The sequence below is a fragment of the Carettochelys insculpta genome, chromosome 15 (genome assembly GCF_033958435.1).
Source record: "Carettochelys insculpta isolate YL-2023 chromosome 15, ASM3395843v1, whole genome shotgun sequence".
In the NCBI taxonomy this organism is placed as follows: domain Eukaryota; kingdom Metazoa; phylum Chordata; order Testudines; family Carettochelyidae; genus Carettochelys; species Carettochelys insculpta.
In genome coordinates this window covers 38,868,934-38,886,285 of record NC_134151.1, presented here as the reverse complement: position 1 = coordinate 38,886,285, position 17,352 = coordinate 38,868,934, and the positions used below count along the sequence as shown (strand labels likewise).

General features: G+C 63.5%; 1 protein-coding gene across 1 annotated transcript in view; it reads right to left on the bottom strand.

Moving 5' to 3' along the window:
* CDHR2 (cadherin related family member 2) overlaps window positions 1-17,352 on the bottom strand; it is a 67,842-nt gene that overhangs the window by 34,179 nt on the left and 16,311 nt on the right. The window contains exons 8-13 of the mRNA XM_075009543.1: window positions 16,358-16,483; window positions 15,000-15,143; window positions 14,466-14,541; window positions 13,653-13,759; window positions 7,818-8,048; window positions 6,569-6,724 (exon numbers count right to left, since the gene is read on the bottom strand). Coding sequence (XP_074865644.1) covers window positions 6,569-6,724; window positions 7,818-8,048; window positions 13,653-13,759; window positions 14,466-14,541; window positions 15,000-15,143; window positions 16,358-16,483 — 840 coding nt within the window. The remainder of the gene's footprint in view (window positions 1-6,568; window positions 6,725-7,817; window positions 8,049-13,652; window positions 13,760-14,465; window positions 14,542-14,999; window positions 15,144-16,357; window positions 16,484-17,352) is intronic.

Below are 17,352 nucleotides of genomic sequence, written 5' to 3'. Positions count from 1 at the left end.
CAGTCCGGCTGGTGCTGAGGGCTGGTGCGGGGGTGCTGTGCAGTCCGGGCGGGGCTGAGGGCTGGTGCGGGGGTGCTGTGCAGTCCGGCTGGTGCTGAGGGCTGGTGTGGGGGTGCTGTGCAGTCCGGGCGGGGCTGAGGGCTGGTGTGGGGGTGCTGTGCACTCTGAGAGGTGCTGAGGGCTGGTGTGGGGGTGCTGTGCAGTCCGGGCGGGGCTGAGGGCTGGTGCGGGGGTGCTGTGCAGTCCGGGCGGGGCTGAGGGCTGGTGCGGGGGTGCTGTGCAGTCCGGGCGGGGCTGAGGGCTGCTGCGGGGGTGCTGTGCAGTCCGGGTGGTGCTGAGGGCTGGGGTGGGGGTGCTGTGCAGTCTGGCTGGTGCTGAGGGCTGGTGCGGGGGTGCTGTGCAGTCCGGGCGGGGCTGAGGGCTGGTGCGGGGGTGCTGTGCAGTCCGGCTGGTGCTGAGGGCTGGTGCGGGGGTGCTGTGCAGTCCGGGCGGGGCTGAGGGCTGGTGTGGGGGTGCTGTGCAGTCTGGGCGGGGCTGAGGGCTGGGGCGGGGGTGCTGTGCAGTCCGGGCGGGGCTCAGGGCTGGGGCAGGGGTGCTGTGCAGTCTGGGCGGGGCTCAGGGCTGGGGCGGGGGTGCTGTGCAGTCCGGGCGGGGCTGAGGGCTGGTGCGGGGGTGCTGTGCACTCTGGGAGGTGCTCAGGGCTGGTGTGGGGGTGCTGTGCAGTCCGGGCGGGGCTGAGGGCTGGTGCGGGGGTGCTGTGCAGTCCGGGCGGGGCTGAGGGCTGGTGCGGGGATGCTGTGCAGTCCGGGCAGGGCTGAGGGCTGGGGCGGGGGTGCTGTGCAGTCCGGGCGGGGCTGAGGGCTGGGGCGGGGGTGCTGTGCAGTCCGGGCGGGGCTGAGGGCTGCTGCGGGGGTGCTGTGCAGTCCGGGTGGTGCTGAGGGCTGGGGTGGGGGTGCTGTGCAGTCTGGCTGGTGCTGAGGGCTGGTGCGGGGGTGCTGTGCAGTCCGGCTGGTGCTGAGGGCTGGTGCGGGGGTGCTGTGCAGTCCGGGCGGGGCTGAGGGCTGGTGCGGGGGTGCTGTGCAGTCCGGCTGGTGCTGAGGGCTGGTGTGGGGGTGCTGTGCAGTCCGGGCGGGGCTGAGGGCTGGTGTGGGGGTGCTGTGCACTCTGGGAGGTGCTGAGGGCTGGTGTGGGGGTGCTGTGCAGTCCGGGCGGGGCTGAGGGCTGGTGCGGGGGTGCTGTGCAGTCCGGGCGGGGCTGAGGGCTGGTGCGGGGGTGCTGTGCAGTCCGGGTGGGGCTGAGGGCTGCTGCGGGGGTGCTGTGCAGTCCGGGTGGTGCTGAGGGCTGGGGTGGGGGTGCTGTGCAGTCTGGCTGGTGCTGAGGGCTGGTGCGGGGGTGCTGTGCAGTCCGGGCGGGGCTGAGGGCTGGTGCGGGGGTGCTGTGCAGTCCGGCTGGTGCTGAGAGCTGGTGTGGGGGTGCTGTGCAGTCCGGGCGGGGCTGAGGGCTGGTGTGGGGGTGCTGTGCACTCTGGGAGGTGCTCAGGGCTGGTGTGGGGGTGCTGTGCAGTCCGGGCGGGGCTGAGGGCTGGGGCGGGGGTGCTGTGCAGTCCGGGCGGGGCTCAGGGCTGGGGCAGGGGTGCTGTGCAGTCCGGGCGGGGCTCAGGGCTGGGGCGGGGGTGCTGTGCAGTCCGGGCGGGGCTGAGGGCTGGTGCGGGGGTGCTGTGCAGTCCGGGCGGGGCTGAGGGCTGGTGTGGGGGTGCTGTGCACTCTGGGAGGTGCTCAGGGCTGGTGTGGGGGTGCTGTGCAGTCCGGGCGGGGCTGAGGGCTGGTGCGGGGGTGCTGTGCAGTCCGGGCGGGGCTGAGGGCTGGTGCGGGGATGCTGTGCAGTCCGGGCGGGGCTGAGGGCTGGGGCGGGGGTGCTGTGCAGTCCGGGCGGGGCTGAGGGCTGGGGCGGGGGTGCTGTGCAGTCCGGGTGGTGCTGAGGGCTGGGGTGGGGGTGCTGTGCAGTCTGGCTGGTGCTGAGGGCTGGTGCGGGGGTGCTGTGCAGTCCGGGCGGGGCTGAGGGCTGGTGCGGGGGTGCTGTGCAGTCTGGCTGGTGCTGAGGGCTGGTGCGGGGGTGCTGTGCAGTCCGGGCGGGGCTGAGGGCTGGTGCGGGGGTGCTGTGCAGTCCAGCTGGTGCTGAGGGCTGGTGTGGGGGTGCTGTGCAGTCCGGGCGGGGCTGAGGGCTGGTGTGGGGGTGCTGTGCACTCTCGGAGGTGCTCAGGGCTGGTGCGGGGGTGCTGTGCAGTCCGGGCGGGGCTGAGGGCTGGTGCGGGGGTGCTGTGCAGTCCGGGCGGGGCTGAGGGCTGGTGCGGGGGTGCTGTGCAGTCCGGGCGGGGCTGAGGGCTGGGGCGGGGGTGCTGTGCAGTCCGGGCGGGGCTGAGGGCTGGTGCGGGGGTGCTGTGCAGTCCGGGCGGGGCTCAGGGCTGGTGCGGGGGTGCTGTGCAGTCCGGGCGGGGCTGAGGGCTGGTGCGGGGATGCTGTGCAGTCCGGGCGGGGCTGAGGGCTGGGGCGGGGGTGCTGTGCAGTCCGGGCGGGGCTGAGGGCTGCTGCGGGGGTGCTGTGCAGTCCGGGTGGTGCTGAGGGCTGGGGTGGGGGTGCTGTGCAGTCTGGCTGGTGCTGAGGGCTGGTGCGGGGGTGCTGTGCAGTCCGGGCGGGGCTGAGGGCTGGTGCGGGGGTGCTGTGCAGTCTGGCTGGTGCTGAGGGCTGGTGCGGGGGTGCTGTGCAGTCCAGGCGGGGCTGAGGGCTGGTGCGGGGGTGCTGTGCAGTCCGGCTGGTGCTGAGGGCTGGTGCGGGGGTGCTGTGCAGTCCGGGCGGGGCTGAGGGCTGGTGCGGGGGTGCTGTGCAGTCCGGCTGGTGCTGAGGGCTGGTGTGGGGGTGCTGTGCAGTCCGGGCGGGGCTGAGGGCTGGTGTGGGGGTGCTGTGCACTCTCGGAGGTGCTCAGGGCTGGTGCGGGGGTGCTGTGCAGTCCGGGCGGGGCTGAGGGCTGGTGCGGGGGTGCTGTGCAGTCCGGGCGGGGCTGAGGGCTGGTGCGGGGGTGCTGTGCAGTCCGGGCGGGGCTGAGGGCTGGTGCGGGGGTGCTGTGCAGTCCGGGCGGGGCTGAGGGCTGGGGCAGGGGTGCTGTGCAGTCCGGGCGGGGCTGAGGGCTGGTGCGGGGGTGCTGTGCAGTCCGGGCGGGGCTGAGGGCTGGGGCGGGGGTGCTGTGCAGTCCGGGCGGGGCTGAGGGCTGGGGCGGGGGTGCTGTGCAGTCCGGGCGGGGCTGAGGGCTGGTGCGGGGGTGCTGTGCAGTCCGGGCGGGGCTGAGGGCTAGGGTGGGGGTGCTGTGCAGTCCGGGCGGGGCTGAGGGCTGGGGCGGGGGTGCTGTGCAGTCCGGGCGGGGCTGAGGGCTGGTGCAGGGGTGCTGTGCAGTCCGGGCGGGGCTGAGGGCTGGGGCGGGGGTGCTGTGCAGTCCGGGCGGGGCTGAGGGCTGGTGCGGGGGCTGCCACGCGACTGGAGTGTTATAGTGGCTCGGGAAGCCATTCTGGGTTTGCACGGTGTCTCTTGGCCGCGGGCAGCCTGCCGGGGGCCGTGTCAGGTGGCTAACGGCAGCCCGGGGTGCGCCGAATCGGGGTGTGCCGCTTACCTGCCTGCGCCAGGAGTTCAGGCTCTTACAGATTTAGCTCTGTAGCCGTGTCCGGAACATTCAGAGCCAGAAGCGCACAAGGGGGGTGTGACGGCCGCCCCAGCCAGGGGACTTGACTGAGACAAAAGGACAATAAGCACCTAAGGAATTGAGATTGTCTCAGTGAGACGGGCCGGGGGGCGGAACCTGCACACCTGATGGGCAGAAGACAGGGCCGTGTCCCCGGACACAAGGGGGGACCGTGATGTGGACCTAGCAGTGTCCAGCTTGGATCTTTTTGTCTCTCGGTACCTGGGCCTGTCTCCAAGGGTCCGTGGCCCCGCACGGGGGCCCCAGGGGCCGGATCTACAACGCTCCAGTGACTAAAACTGTGTGAGCTGAAATGGACTTGCAGAGACTTTCAACAATCAGCAAATAACACCGCTGGCCACATCAGTAGCTGTAACGGACGGATGTGAACTATCGCCTGAACAATTCTTCTCGCTCACCCTGTTCTTTCTTTTTTATCAATAAGCCTTTAGATATTAGCTGTGAAGGATTCGGGCAGGCCTGGCGATTTGGGTAAGATCCAAGTGTGCATTGACCAGGGCTGTGGCTGGACCCTTTGGAGCCCAGAAGAATCGGTGTAGAGTTGATGAAATAGGTAGAAGAACCACTGACCTGAGTTTGGGGGTTGCTGATCGGGGCTGACAGAGCAGCTGGGAGGTCTGTGGGTTTGCTGGTGTGGCTTCTGGCTGGCCAGTGGGGCTGGCAGAGGTGCTGTGGTGGCTGGTTGGATTTTCCGTAGTGAGAAGGAAATCCCAGCCTGGGGCTGTAAGTGGCCGGGTTTTAAGCAAAAATACCCTGGGTTGATCCCTCTGACTGTGCCCAGAAGCCGCATCCTGTCGCAGCCGTGTTCAGCAGTTCTGTGTCTGGAGTTCGGAGTATCAGCCGCACACCTGTGTGTCAAACGTTTGCTTCCAGGAGACACAGGCCAGCTTGGCCTAGCGTGAAAGGGCAACCAGACAAGCCAATAGCTGCACTTCACGGCCAGCGGCCCGGCGTGCTCCCAACCCACCGTGGAGCAGCTTTGCTGTGAACGTCCTGACCAGCACGAGGCCACGGCCTCCGCCTGCAAAGAGCAGTCAGGCCTCGACAGGGACTGGCCCGTGTGACTCCAGACACCATTTTTGGCACAGACTCTTCCACAGCGAGAACAACAGGCACCGAGGACAGACAGAGGGCCCTGGAGAGTCTTCCAGTTTGTCTTCCATCTGGCTTCTCGCCTCTGGGGGACCTTTGCTATGGAACAAAGGATGGAAGGCCCATCCCAGATGCAGATGTAGTCCAGAGGCGTGGGGAAGTCAAGGGATGTGATCCACCTTTAGAGTCTCCCACAACATTCTTGCCCCTAAGTTAAGGCAGTGTGGATTGGATCCATGGACTGTAAGATGGAGAGAAAGCTGGCTAGATGGTCAGGCCCAATGGGTAGTGGTCAATGGCTCTGTGTCTGGTTGGAGGTTGGTTTCAAGTGGAGTGCCCCAAGGATCAGTTCTGAGGCCAGCATTTTTCAATATCTTTATTAGTGATCTGGATGAGGGGATGGATTGCAAATTTGCAGACGACACTAAGCTAGGGGGTCAGGTAGATACATTGGAGGGTAGGGGTAGGGTCCAGAGTGACCTAGAGAAATTGGAGGATTGAGCCAAAAGAAACCTGATGAGGTTCAGCTAGGAGAAGTGCAGAGTCCTGCACTTGTGATGGACAAATCTCAGGCACTGTTACAGGCTGGGGACCAACTGGCTAAGTAGCAGTGCAGCAAAAAAGGTCCTGGGGATTACAGTGGATGAGAGGCTGGATAGGAGTCAGCAGTGTGCGCTTGTAGCCAGGAAGGCTGATGGCATATTGGGGTGCATTAGGAGCAGCGTTTCCAGCAGATCTACAGAAGCGGTTTTTCCTCTCTACTTGGCACTGGTGAGGCCCCATCTGGAGTATTGTGTCCAGTTCTGGGCCCCCCAGGATAGAAAAGATGTGGATGCATTTGGAGCAGGTCCAGCAGAGGGCAATGAAAATGATTAGGGGGCTGGAGCACATGACTTATGAGGAGAGGCTGAGGGATTTGGGCTTGTTTAGTTTGCAGAAGAGAAGACTGAGGGGTGATTTGACAACAGCCTTCAACTTCTTTAAGGGGAGCTGTACAGAGGGTGGAGAGAGGCTGCTCCCGGTGGTGTCAGACGGCAGAACAAGGAGCAATGGGCTGAAGTTACAGAGGGGGAGGTGCTGGTTAGATATTAGGAAAAACTACTTCCCCAGGCGGGCGGGTGGTGAAGCACCGGAATGTGTTGCCTAGAGAGGTGGTGGATTCTCCATCCGCAGAGGTTTTTATGTCCCGGCTGGACAAGGTCCTGGCTGGGATGACTTAGTGGGGGCTGATCCTGCTTTGGGCAGGGGCTGGACAAGACGACCTCCTGAGGTCCCTTCCGGCGCTGGGATTCTAGGAGAGCTAAGAGAGCGGATTGTTCCGCAACTGTTGCAACCCTGACCAAGTGCTTTGCAGTCGGTGTGTGTGTTTCTTTCCTGGCACGCCATGTTTTTTGGGTGGATGCTGAGGTACACGTGACCTGGGGAGGCGGCTGCTCCTTTGGGAGGAGCAGAACTTTCAGCTGAATGCGGCTGGTTTTCACAACCTCCCTCTCTGCCGTATTAGGAGCGGGGCTGGTGGTGGCACAGGAGACCCGGGGTGTGTGAGGGGAAGGCTCGTCTGGCTTCCTGCTGGCCAGGTTTGAAGAGATGCGCTTGGGCCTGGTTTGGGGCCTTACATCGGAGGACCCCACCCTTGTCTCAGCAATTCAGCCCAAACTGATGCTGTCAGGATTGTGCCCCAGAAACCCCCTATTACTCCGCTCTCCCCTGCACGCTTCAGGGATCTCACCTCCACTGTCATCACACGCAACCGCTCGTAATCCACAGTGCTGGGGTCCTTCACCAGGACCTGAACCTCCCCCGTGCCTGTGAGCCTCGTCGGCGAGACGGAGAAAGAGGCAGCGTCCGGGCCCTGCAGCCGCAGCTCGAAGGTGCCATTGGAGCCCTGCCCAGGAGCGAGGAGGGTGAGAAACCTGGGAGCCAGACCCCACGGAGGAGCAACTGCATCAGGCACTGGCCCCGATCCTGCCCCCGACTCCTGCCACCCCAGCCTGGTGATGGTCCCGATCCTGACCCCCACCCTCGCCACCCCAGCCTGGCCAATGGTCCTGATCCTGACCCCCACCCTTGTCACCCCAGCCCGGCCAATGGCCCCGATCCTGGTACCCACCCTCGCTGCCCCAGCCCGGCCAATGGCCCCGATCCTGGTACCCACCCTCGCTGCCCCAGCCCAGCCGATGGCTCCGATCCTGGTACCCACCCTCACTGCCCCAGCCCGGCCAATGGCCCTGATCCTGGTACCCACCCTCACTGCCCCAGCCCGGCCAATGGCCCCGATCCTGGTACCCACCCTCGCTGCCCCAGCCCGGCCGATGGCTCCGATCCTGGTACCCACCCTCACTGCCCCAGCCCGGCCAATGGCCCCGATCCTGGTACCCACCCTCGCTGCCCCAGCCCGGCCAATGGCCCCGATCCTGGTACCCACCCTCGCTGCCCCAGCCCGGCCGATGGCCCCCATCCTGGTACCCACCCTCGCTGCCCCAGCCCGGCCGATGGCCCCCATCCTGGTACCCACCCTCACTGCCCCAGCCCGGCCAATGGCCCCGATCCTGGTACCCACCCTCACTGCCCCAGCCCGGCCAATGGCCCCGATCCTGGTACCCACCCTCGCTGCCCCAGCCCGGCCGATGGCCCCCATCCTGGTACCCACCCTCGCTGCCCCAGCCCGGCCGATGGCCCCCATCCTGGTACCCACCCTCGCTGCCCCAGCCCGGCCGATGGCCCCCATCCTGGTACCCACCCTCACTGCCCCAGCCCGGCTGATGGCCCCGATCCTGCCCCTGCTACCCTAGCCCAACCCATGGCCCTGCTCATGACACCCAGCCCTGCTGATGGCCCCGATCCTGACCCCAGCCCAGCCAGTGGTCCTGATTCTAGCTCCACGTCGCTCTCCCAGTCTGGCTGGTGCCCTGGCTCCTGCCTCCCCGAGGGCTGGGCGCCAGCCACGGGGATAGGGCAGCCCAGCAGCACTCACTCACCTTGTCAGCGTCATGGGCCACAATGTGGAGGCCTCCCACGGGCCCCCGGGCAGAGGAGTGCTCCTCGATGGAGCCGGAGAAGCTGCTCTGGGGGCCAGCGGCGAAGTCGCAGGGGAGGAGCTCGCACTGGTAGAACTGGGGCGTGTTGTCATTGACGTCAGTCACCTGGATGGTCACCGTGGCGCTGGCTTGTGCCACCTGCGAGTAGATGTCCAGCTTCTCCTCTTGGGCCTGGGGCCGAGAGAACAGGCCAGGTCAGGCGGGGCGGGGCGGAGCGTGGGAGGGGACAGGCCAGGTGGGAGGCCACGGCACTGGGGGTCAGGCGTGGGGCTGGGGCACTGGGCAGCGGGGGAGGGGCAGGCCATGAAGACGGGTGGCAGTGTTTCAAAGGGACGTTATTAAACGAGTCCAGGGCGCGGACAAACAAGAAGCGCGGCTGGATTCCACGCTGGCCAAACGCGGCGACCCGGAACGCTCTGAAAATCCAAACGGCGTCGGCCACGCTCCCCAGGACGGCCAGACACGCACAGCACAAGTGAGCAGGGGCAAAATGAGAAAGGCCGAGGCCCGGAACCAGCTCAAACGAAGGGTAGCAGGGAAAATTTCTGCACGCGTATTAGAAGCAAGAGGGAGATAAAGAACGGGGTTGGCCCCTTGCTCAAAACCAAACGGGAATAAGGGGCTTTCTACATTGAGTCTGTTTCGAAAGGCCCCCTGACTACATGGGTGGCAGGTGTGATGGAGGGGGCGGGGTGCGCGTGTGAGACTCAGGCTGGATGTGCGTGTGACAGGCAGAGCAGCTCCCGGGCTAAGGATGACCCCTGGGGCTGTACCCTAAGCTGGCAGGTAACACCTCTGCCCTGAACGCAGAGCAGGGAGGAGCCCAGCTGGGTTTGAATCCGGAGGTGGCGGTTGGAAGCTGAGACAGAGAGAGAGGGAAGGCAGCCAGCCTGGGCTGAGGGGAAGCTACACCCCAGAGGGGCGCCCCTCGGGCTCCTCTCCCCAGGACGGGTTGGAATGACTGTCTCTGCCGGCTGCACTGACACCTCTGTGCTGAGCGGGGCCTCAGTCGCCTCAGACTCCCTGTTCTACCTGCTGAGTGAGAGTCACTGCTGCCTGCGGCCGGGGTGCAGAGCTTGGGGACCCCCGAACCCTGTTACAGAGTGTGTTTCGAAACCTGCAGTTTTGAAGCATGAGCGCCCACCATTATGCTAATGAGGCACTGCATATTCATAGCAGCACCTCATTAGCATATCCCGAAGTGCCACATTACCATAGCCCCTCCAAAAGAAGGGGCTCGTGTGGCCACAGCCATAGTGAACTGGAGAAAAGGAGGTAGAGGCAGAAGTTAAAACAGGAAAAGAACAAGTTAAAGATTACTTAGATAAGGTAGATGTTTTGAAATGACCAGGGCTTGATAAATTGCATTGTGGAATACTGAGGGAGCTGATTTAGGAGGCATCTGAGCCTTTGGCCATCATCTCTGAAAAGTCTTGGAAGTCAGGAGAGATTCCAGAAGACTAGGAAAGGGCAAACGTAGTACCCACCTGTAAAAAGGGATAAAAGAACAACCCAGGAAGCTACAGACCAGCCAGTTCTGTGCTGGGAAAGATAATGGAGTAAATTATTCAGGAATTCAACTGAAAGCATCTCCTAGAAGACGTTTGCAGGTGAATTCCTTAATTATTTGCTCCATGAAGGTGATCACTAGCAGTCTGCATGGCGTTGTAAAGAGGAATCATATCAGACCAACCTGACAGCTTTCTTTGGTAGCATAACAAGCCTTGTGGCTAAGGAGGAAGCAGCAGACCTGGTAAACCTAGACTTTAGTAAAGCTTTTGAAACGGTCTTGCATGACCTTCTCCTTAACAAACTAGAGAAATACAACCCCGACATAGCTACGATAAGGTGGGTGCATAACTGGCTGGATAACCATGTGCAGAGAGCAGTCATCGATGGCTCGCAGTCACGCTGGAAGGGCAGAACAAGTGGGGTTCCGCAGGGGTCTGTATTGGGACCGGTTCTATTCAATATCTTCATCAGCAATTTAGGCATTGGCACAGAGAGTGCGCTTGCTAAGTTTGCAGGTGATACCAAGCTGGGAGGGGTTGCAACTGCTTTGGAGAAAAGGGTCAGAATTCAAAATGATCTGGACAAACTGGAGAAATGGTCTGAGGTGAACAGGATGAAGCTCAGTAAACACCAGTACAGCAGCACACAGACAACCCAGGAAGTTTTTGGAGACTGTTGGGGATAACTTCCTGGTACAAGTGCTGAAGGAACCAACCAGGGGCCGTGCACAGCTTGACCTGCTGCTCACAAATAGGGAAGAGCTGGAAGGAGAAGTAGAAGTGGGTGGAAACCTGGGCTGTAGCGACCACGGATGGTAGATTTCTGGATCCTGACAAAGGGAAGAAAGGTGAGCAGTAACATATAGACCCTTGATTTCAGAAGAGCAGAGTTCGACTCCCTGAGAGAACAGACGAGCAGGATCCCCTGGGAAACAAAGATGAAGGGGAAAAGAGATCAGGAGAACTGGCAGTATTTTAAAGAAGTCTTACTGAAGGCCCAGGAACAAACCATCCCGCTGCATAGCAAGAAATGCAAACAGGGTAGGCAACCAGCTTGGCATAACAGGGAAATCCTCAGTCAGCTTAAACTCAGAAAGGATGCACACAAGAAATGGAAACGTGGACAGTTGACTAAGGAGGAGTGTAACTATACAGCTGGAGAATGCCGGGCAGTAATCAGGAAAGCGAAAGCTCAATGGGAACTGCAGCTGGCAAAGGATGTTAAGGGGAACAAGAAGGTTTCTACAGGCATGTTAACAATCAGAGGGTTATTGGGGAAGGTGTGGGGCCGTTACTGGATGAGAAAGGTAAACTAGTGACAGATGATGTAGGAAAAGCTGAAGTGCTCAATGCTTTTTTTGCCTCAGTCTTCACGGACAAGGACAGCTCCCACACTGCGGTGCGAGACAATGCAGTATGGGAAGGTGGAGGGCAGCCCTCAGTGGGGAAGGAACAAGATCTGAGCTGTCTAGCTATCTAGGTGTACACAAATCCGTGGGTCTGGATTCAATGCACCCAAGGGTACGGAGGGAATTGGCAGATGTCACTGCCGAGCCTTTGGCCATTATCTTTGAAGACTCTTGGAGATGGGGTGAGATCCCAGATGAGTGGAAAAAGGGAAACGCAGTGTTCATCTTTAAATAAGGAAAGAAGGACAATCCAGGGAAGTGTAGACTGGTCAGCCTTACCTCAATCCCTGGGAAAATGATGCAGGGGATCCTCAAGGAATCCATTTTGGAGCACTTGGAGGCGGGGAAAGTGATCAAAAGTAGCCAACATGGATTCACCAAAGGCAAGTCCTGCCTCACCACTCTAATTAATTTCTATGATGAGGTAACAGGCTCCGTGGACATGGGGAAGTCAGTGGATGTGCTATACCTTGACTTCAGCAAGGCTTTTGATACGGTCTCCCACAACATGGATTGGATCCTTGGACTATAAGATGGATAGAAAGCTGGCTTGATGGTTGGGCCCAACGGGTAGTGGTCAGTGGCTCAATATCTGAATGGTGGTCAGTTTCAAGCAGAGCGCCACAAGGCTCGGTTCTGGGGTCGGTGTTGTTCAACATCTTTATTAACGACCTAGACGAGGGACTGGGTTGCACCCTGTGATGGAGTGGGGGATACCTGTGTGTGTGTGTGAGTGGCTCACAGAGGGTGTGGGGCTCCTGCTGAGGGTAACCTTGACGACCAGGTAACACCTTTGTACTGCAGACAAAGGAGGAGGTGGAGCCTGAGGGGTTTGAATTGGAACTGGGAGTTGGAAGCAGTTAGTCTGGGCTGAGGGAGAGAAAGACAAAGGAGGGGGCAAGGCCCCAGCTCTGGGGGCCCCTCGGGGCCTCCTCTCCCCAACATGGATGGGACTGGCTGTCTCTGCCTGCTGCACTGACTCCTCTGTACGATGCTGTGTCCTGTCGGCTAATAAACCCGCTGTTCTCCTGCTAAGTGAGAGACTCTCCTGCCTACGGCCGGGGTGCAGAGCTTGAGGGAACCCAGAACCCCATCACACACCCTCAGCGAGTCTGCGGATGACACAAAGCTAGGGGGAGAGGTAGACACATTGGAGGGTAGAGAGAGAATCCAGAGGGACCTGGATAAATGGGAGGACTGGGCCAAAAGAAATCTGATGAGGTTCAACAAGGACAAGTGCAGAGTCCTGCACCTGGGGCGGAAGAATCCCAAGCACTGTTACAGGCTGGGGACCGACTGGCTCAGCAGCAGTACAATGGAAAGGGAACTAGGGGTTATGGTGAATGAAAGGCTGGATATGAGTAAACAGTGGGCCCTTGTAGCCAAGAAGGCTAACGGCACACTGGGGTGCATTAGGAGGAGCATTTGGAGCAGATCTAGAGAAGTGGTTGTTCCCCTCTATTCAGCACTGGTGAGGCCATATCTGGAATATTGTGTCCAGTTTTGGGCCCCCCAGTATAAAAAGGATGTGGATTTGCTGGAGCAGGTTCAGCAGAGGGCAACAAAAATGATTAAGGGGCTGGAGCACAAGACCTATGAGGAGAGGCTGAGGGATTTGGGCTTGTTTAGTTTACAGAAGAGAAGACTGAGGGGTGATTTAATAGCAGCCTTCAACTTCCTGAAGGGGAGCTCTAAAGAGGAGGGTGAGAAGCTCTTCTCAGTGGTGTCAGATGGCAGAACAAGGAGCAATGGTCTGAAGTTACAGAGGGAGAGGTGTAGGTTGGATATTAGGAAAAACTCTTTCCCCAGGCGGGTGGTGAAGCACTGGAATGTGTTGCCTGGAGAGGTGGTGGATTCTCCATCCCTAGAGGTTTTTAACTCCCGGCTTGACAAGGTCCTGGCTGGGATGACTTAGTTGGGGTTGATGCTGCTTGAAGCAGGGGGCTGGACTCAATGACCTCCTGAGGTCCCTTCCAGCCCTGGGATTCTCTGATTCTATGATAAATGCAAAGCACTCCACTTAGGGAGGACCAATCAGTTTCACGTGTACCGAAAGTAAAGTGACTCCCTAAGAAGGAGCAGTTCAGAGAGGGGCCTGGGGGTCACAGTGGAGCACGAGCTAAATATGAGTTCAACAGTGTGACACTTTTGAAAAAAAAAAAAAAAAAGCAAAAGTGATTCTGGGATGCATTAACAGGCGTGTTGAGAGCAAGACCTGGGAAGTCGTTCTTCCGCTCTGCTCCACGCTCATTAGGCCTCAACGGGAGCATTGGGTCCGGTTCTCGGCACCACAATTCAGGGAAGATGTGGACACCACGGAGAAGGTCCAGAGAAGTCCGTAAAAATTATTAAAGGTCTAGAGAAATACGGCCGGTGAGGGAAGGTTGCAAGAACTGGATTTGTTCAGTCTGGAAAAGAGAATGAGCCGGTACACGACAGCAGTTTTCAAGTACACTACCTGAAAGGTTATTACAAGGAGGAAGAGAAAAAAATGACCCTTAACCTCCAAGGGTAGGACAAGGAGCAACGAGCTTAAATTACAAGGAGGGAGGTTTAGGCTGGACTAGGAAAATCTTCCTAATTGCCAGGGTGGTCAAACAGTGGAAGAAATTGCCTGGGGAGGGTGTGGAATCTCCATCGCTGGAGATGTGAAGAGCAGGTCAGACACACCTGTCGGGGCTGGGCTAGAATGGCGTCTGCTCCTGCCCTGAGTGCTGGGGCTGGACTGGATGACCTCTGGAGATTCCTTCCAGGCCTGAGAGTCACTGGTTCTGCATGGGGGGCCCGGGGCACTGGAGGGGGATGGGGGAGAATGGATGGGGGGCCCAGGGCTCGCAGGGCAGCTTCCTACTCACCAGCACCTCCAGCAAGACCTCCTCGCTGGGCAGCTGCTCTCTGTCCAGGGCACTGTGCACGGTGATGGTGCCCGTGGTGAGGTTGATGGCAAACAGGCTGCTGGCACCTGGGGACAAGGGTGAGGAGCCTGCTGCCCCTGCTAGCTGGGGCACGGGGAAGGGCTGGCAGGAGAGCGCTGGGGGGCATCGTTGTCTGGGACTGCCCACAGCCCCTTGGGAAACGTGGCCCCGAGGTCCGTCCTCGGGGAGACATCGGCCGTGTCCGCCCTCGCCCCGCAGCCCTGATCCTGGCCCGTCGCAGGGGCGGGCGGCGCTCCCTCCCCGGGGCTGTGACCTAGGATGGGACGCTGCACGCCTGCGCTGGGCGGCAAGGCCCAGAGTGGGGACCCGGGCCCAGGCAGTGCCTCCAGGCCTCCCACCGCCCCGGCCCAGGCTGGGACACTGGTGTGGGGGCTGGTTTTCCACCCCCGGGGCCCTGGTCTCTGAGTGCAGCTGATGTCAGGAGACCAGGCCCAGCCCCACGGAGTTCCCTCCAGCTCGGGAGCCCCCTGCCCTGGCCCGGAGACCACCTGCCCCCAAGACTCGGCCTCTGGGTAACTGCCCAGCCTCCCCAACCCCCGCACTCCTCCCACCGAGCCTCTGGGTAACTGCCCCCTTCCCCCATCCACCAACTCAGCCTCTGGGAACTGCCCAGCCCCCTCCTCTGTCCCCAGCTCCCCGTGCACCCCAAAGCCCCACTCGCACCAGCCCCCTGCTCCGAGTGGGGGGAGCCCCCAGAGGGAGCTGCAGGAAGTCCCGGGCCCCCTCACTCACTGATGAGGCTGTAGTTGATGGCGTAGTTCACACCCTTGTCTCTGTCGATGGCAGACACAGTCAGCACTGAGGTCCCCTGGAATGAGGAGCTGATGGGGGCCTGGACCGTCACCCAGCTGGAGGTCTCCACCCCCTCCTTTGCCCCCCACAGCCCAGCCCCCTCCCAAGCACAGCCTGGGGGAAGGGGTCCCAGCGCATCGAATGGGGTGTCTGGGGGTCCAGCCCAGCAGGAGCGCCCCAAGAGTCCCCAGGCTCCTGAGCCCCGAGCGAGATGGGACAGAGACTGGCTGAAGAACCAGGGCCCATCCCCGGCCTGGCCCTGCCCAAGGCATGCCGGGAGCTGTGGTCTCTGTGGGCAGGGCCAGGCTGGGGCAGAGGGGAGCAGCTGACCCCTGCCCATCCAGGGCAGACCCCCAGATCTCTGGCGCACCCACTTCCAGCCGGGGGATCCCGGCCTGCTCCAGGGCAAGAGGCCGTGATGTCACGCCCCAGGCTCTGGCGGGAGGGAGGGCACTGGGCGGGCGGTGCCCTTACCAGCGGGCAGTTCTCGGGCACCGATGCCACGTAGGGCTCGTTGAGGAACTGCGGGGCCAGGTCGGGCTTATCCTCCACGTCGACTGACAGGTACGCGGCCGAGCTCTGGTAGACGATCTCGTTGTGCAGCAAGCCCCCACCGTCCTGGGGAGCAGAGACCCCTGAGATCCCAGTGCCAGCAGCCACCCCCTGCTGCCGGGCGCCCCCGTGCCCTCCAGCCAACCCCCCGCCCCCCTGCCACCGGGCACCCCGTCAGTGCACTCCCCCAGTGCCCCCGACTGCCGCCGGGCGTCCCCCGTGCCCTCCAGCCAGCCCCCCGCCCCCCTGCCACCGGGCACCCCGTCAGTGCGCTCCCCCAGTGCCCCCGACTGCTGCCGGGCGCCCCTGTGCCCTCCAGTCAGCCCCCCGCCCCCCTGCCACCGGGCACCCCGTCAGTGCGCTCCCCCAGTGCCCCCGACTGCCGCCGGGCGTCCCCCGTGCCCTCCAGCCAGCCCCCCGCCCCCCTGCCACTGGGCACCCCGTCAGTGCGCTCCCCCAGTGCCCCCGACTGCCGCCGGGCGTCCCCCGTGCCCTCCAGCCAGCCCCCCGCCCCCCTGCCACCGGGCACCCCGTCAGTGTGCTCCCCCAGTGCCCCCGACTGCCGCCGGGCGCCCCCGTGCCCTCCAGCCAGCCCCCCGCCCCCCTGCCACCGGGCACCCCGTCAGTGCGCTCCCCCAGTGCCCCCGACTGCCACTGGGCGCCCCCGTGCCCTCCAGCCAGCCCCCTGCCCCCCTGCCACCGGGCACCCCGTCAGTGCGCTCCCCCAGTGCCCCCGACTGCCGCCGGGCGTCCCCCGTGCCCTCCAGCCAGCCCCCTGCCCCCCTGCCACCGGGCACCCCGTCAGTGCGCTCCCCCAGTGCCCCCGACTGCCGCCGGGCATCCCCCGTGCCCTCCAGCCAGCCCCCCGCCCCCCTGCCACCGGGCACCCCGTCAGTGCGCTCCCCCAGTGCCCCCGACTGCCGCCGGGCATCCCCCGTGCCCTCCAGCCAGCCCCCCGCCCCCCTGCCACCGGGCACCCCGTCAGTGCGCTCCCCCAGTGCCCCCGACTGCCGCCGGGCATCCCCCGTGCCCTCCAGCCAGCCCCCCGCCCCCCTGCCACCGGGCACCCCGTCAGTGCGCTCCCCCAGTGCCCCCGACTGCTGCCGGGCGCCCCTGTGCCCTCCAGCCAGCCCCCTGCCCCCCTGCCACCGGGCACCCCGTCAGTGCGCTCCCCCAATGCCCCCCACTGCCACCAGGCACCTCCTGCCCCATGGCACCACACAGCACCCTCCTCCAGCCCCCTACCACCTGTCAGCTCCCGCCCCCAGCCGCGAGCGCACCGTGGCGCTGAGCCGCAGCTGGTACGAGGTGCTCCGGTTGTTGTAGCTGAGGGAGCCGTTCAGCACCACGGTCCCATTCTGCAGCAGGTAGAACAGCCGCTGGGCAAAGGCCTCAGTAGGGGTCACCTGCGGGAGAGGGGCCGTGAGCCCTGGGGGGCAGCCCCAGCGCCAGCCCCAGCCCCAGCCCCCGCACAGCGCCCCCGCGGCTCGCCAGGGAGGGACGGGGATCAGGCGCCTGGCGGGGGAGTAGCTCCCTGCCCCCCAAGAGCCCCAGGCCCTGGCGTGGCCACGGGGAGGGCCCCCAGGAGCAGCTGGCCAGGCCCCCATGCCCGTGCTGTTCTCAGCTGCTGCCTGGCCCCCCCAAGCCCTGCCAGCAGCCCCTGCCAGGTGGTGAGTGGCACCCACCTGCCCTGCCTGGGGGGAAGGGCCACCTGCCCCCCACTGGCACTTTCCAGGGTGCAGCACAGCTCCTCAGTGGGTGCTCTGCCCCCCAGCCCCTCCAGCCACGGGGCCCTTCCCCACAGCCCCACCTCCAGCCATGGGCCCCCCAGCCCCTCCAGCCACGGGGCCCTTCCCCCCAGCCCCACCTCCAGCCATGGGCCCCCCAGCACCTCCAGCCACGGGGCCCTTCCTCACAGCCCCACAGCCCCACCTCCAGCCATGGGCCCCCCAGTCCCTCCAGCCACGGGGCCCTTCCCCACAGCCCCACCTCCAGCCATGGGCCCCCCAGCCCCTCCAGCCACGGGGCCCTTCCCCCCAGCCCCACCTCCAGCCATGGGCCCCCCAGCACCTCCAGCCACGGGGCCCTTCCTCACAGCCCCCCAGACCCACCTCCAGCCATGGGCCCCCCAGCCCCTCCAGCCACAGGGCCCTTCCCCCCAGACCCACCTCCAGCCATGGGCCCCCCCAGCCCTTCCAGCCACGGGGCCCTTCCTCACAGCCCCCCAGACCCACCTCCAGCCATGGGCCCCCCCAGCCCCTCCAGCCACGGGGCC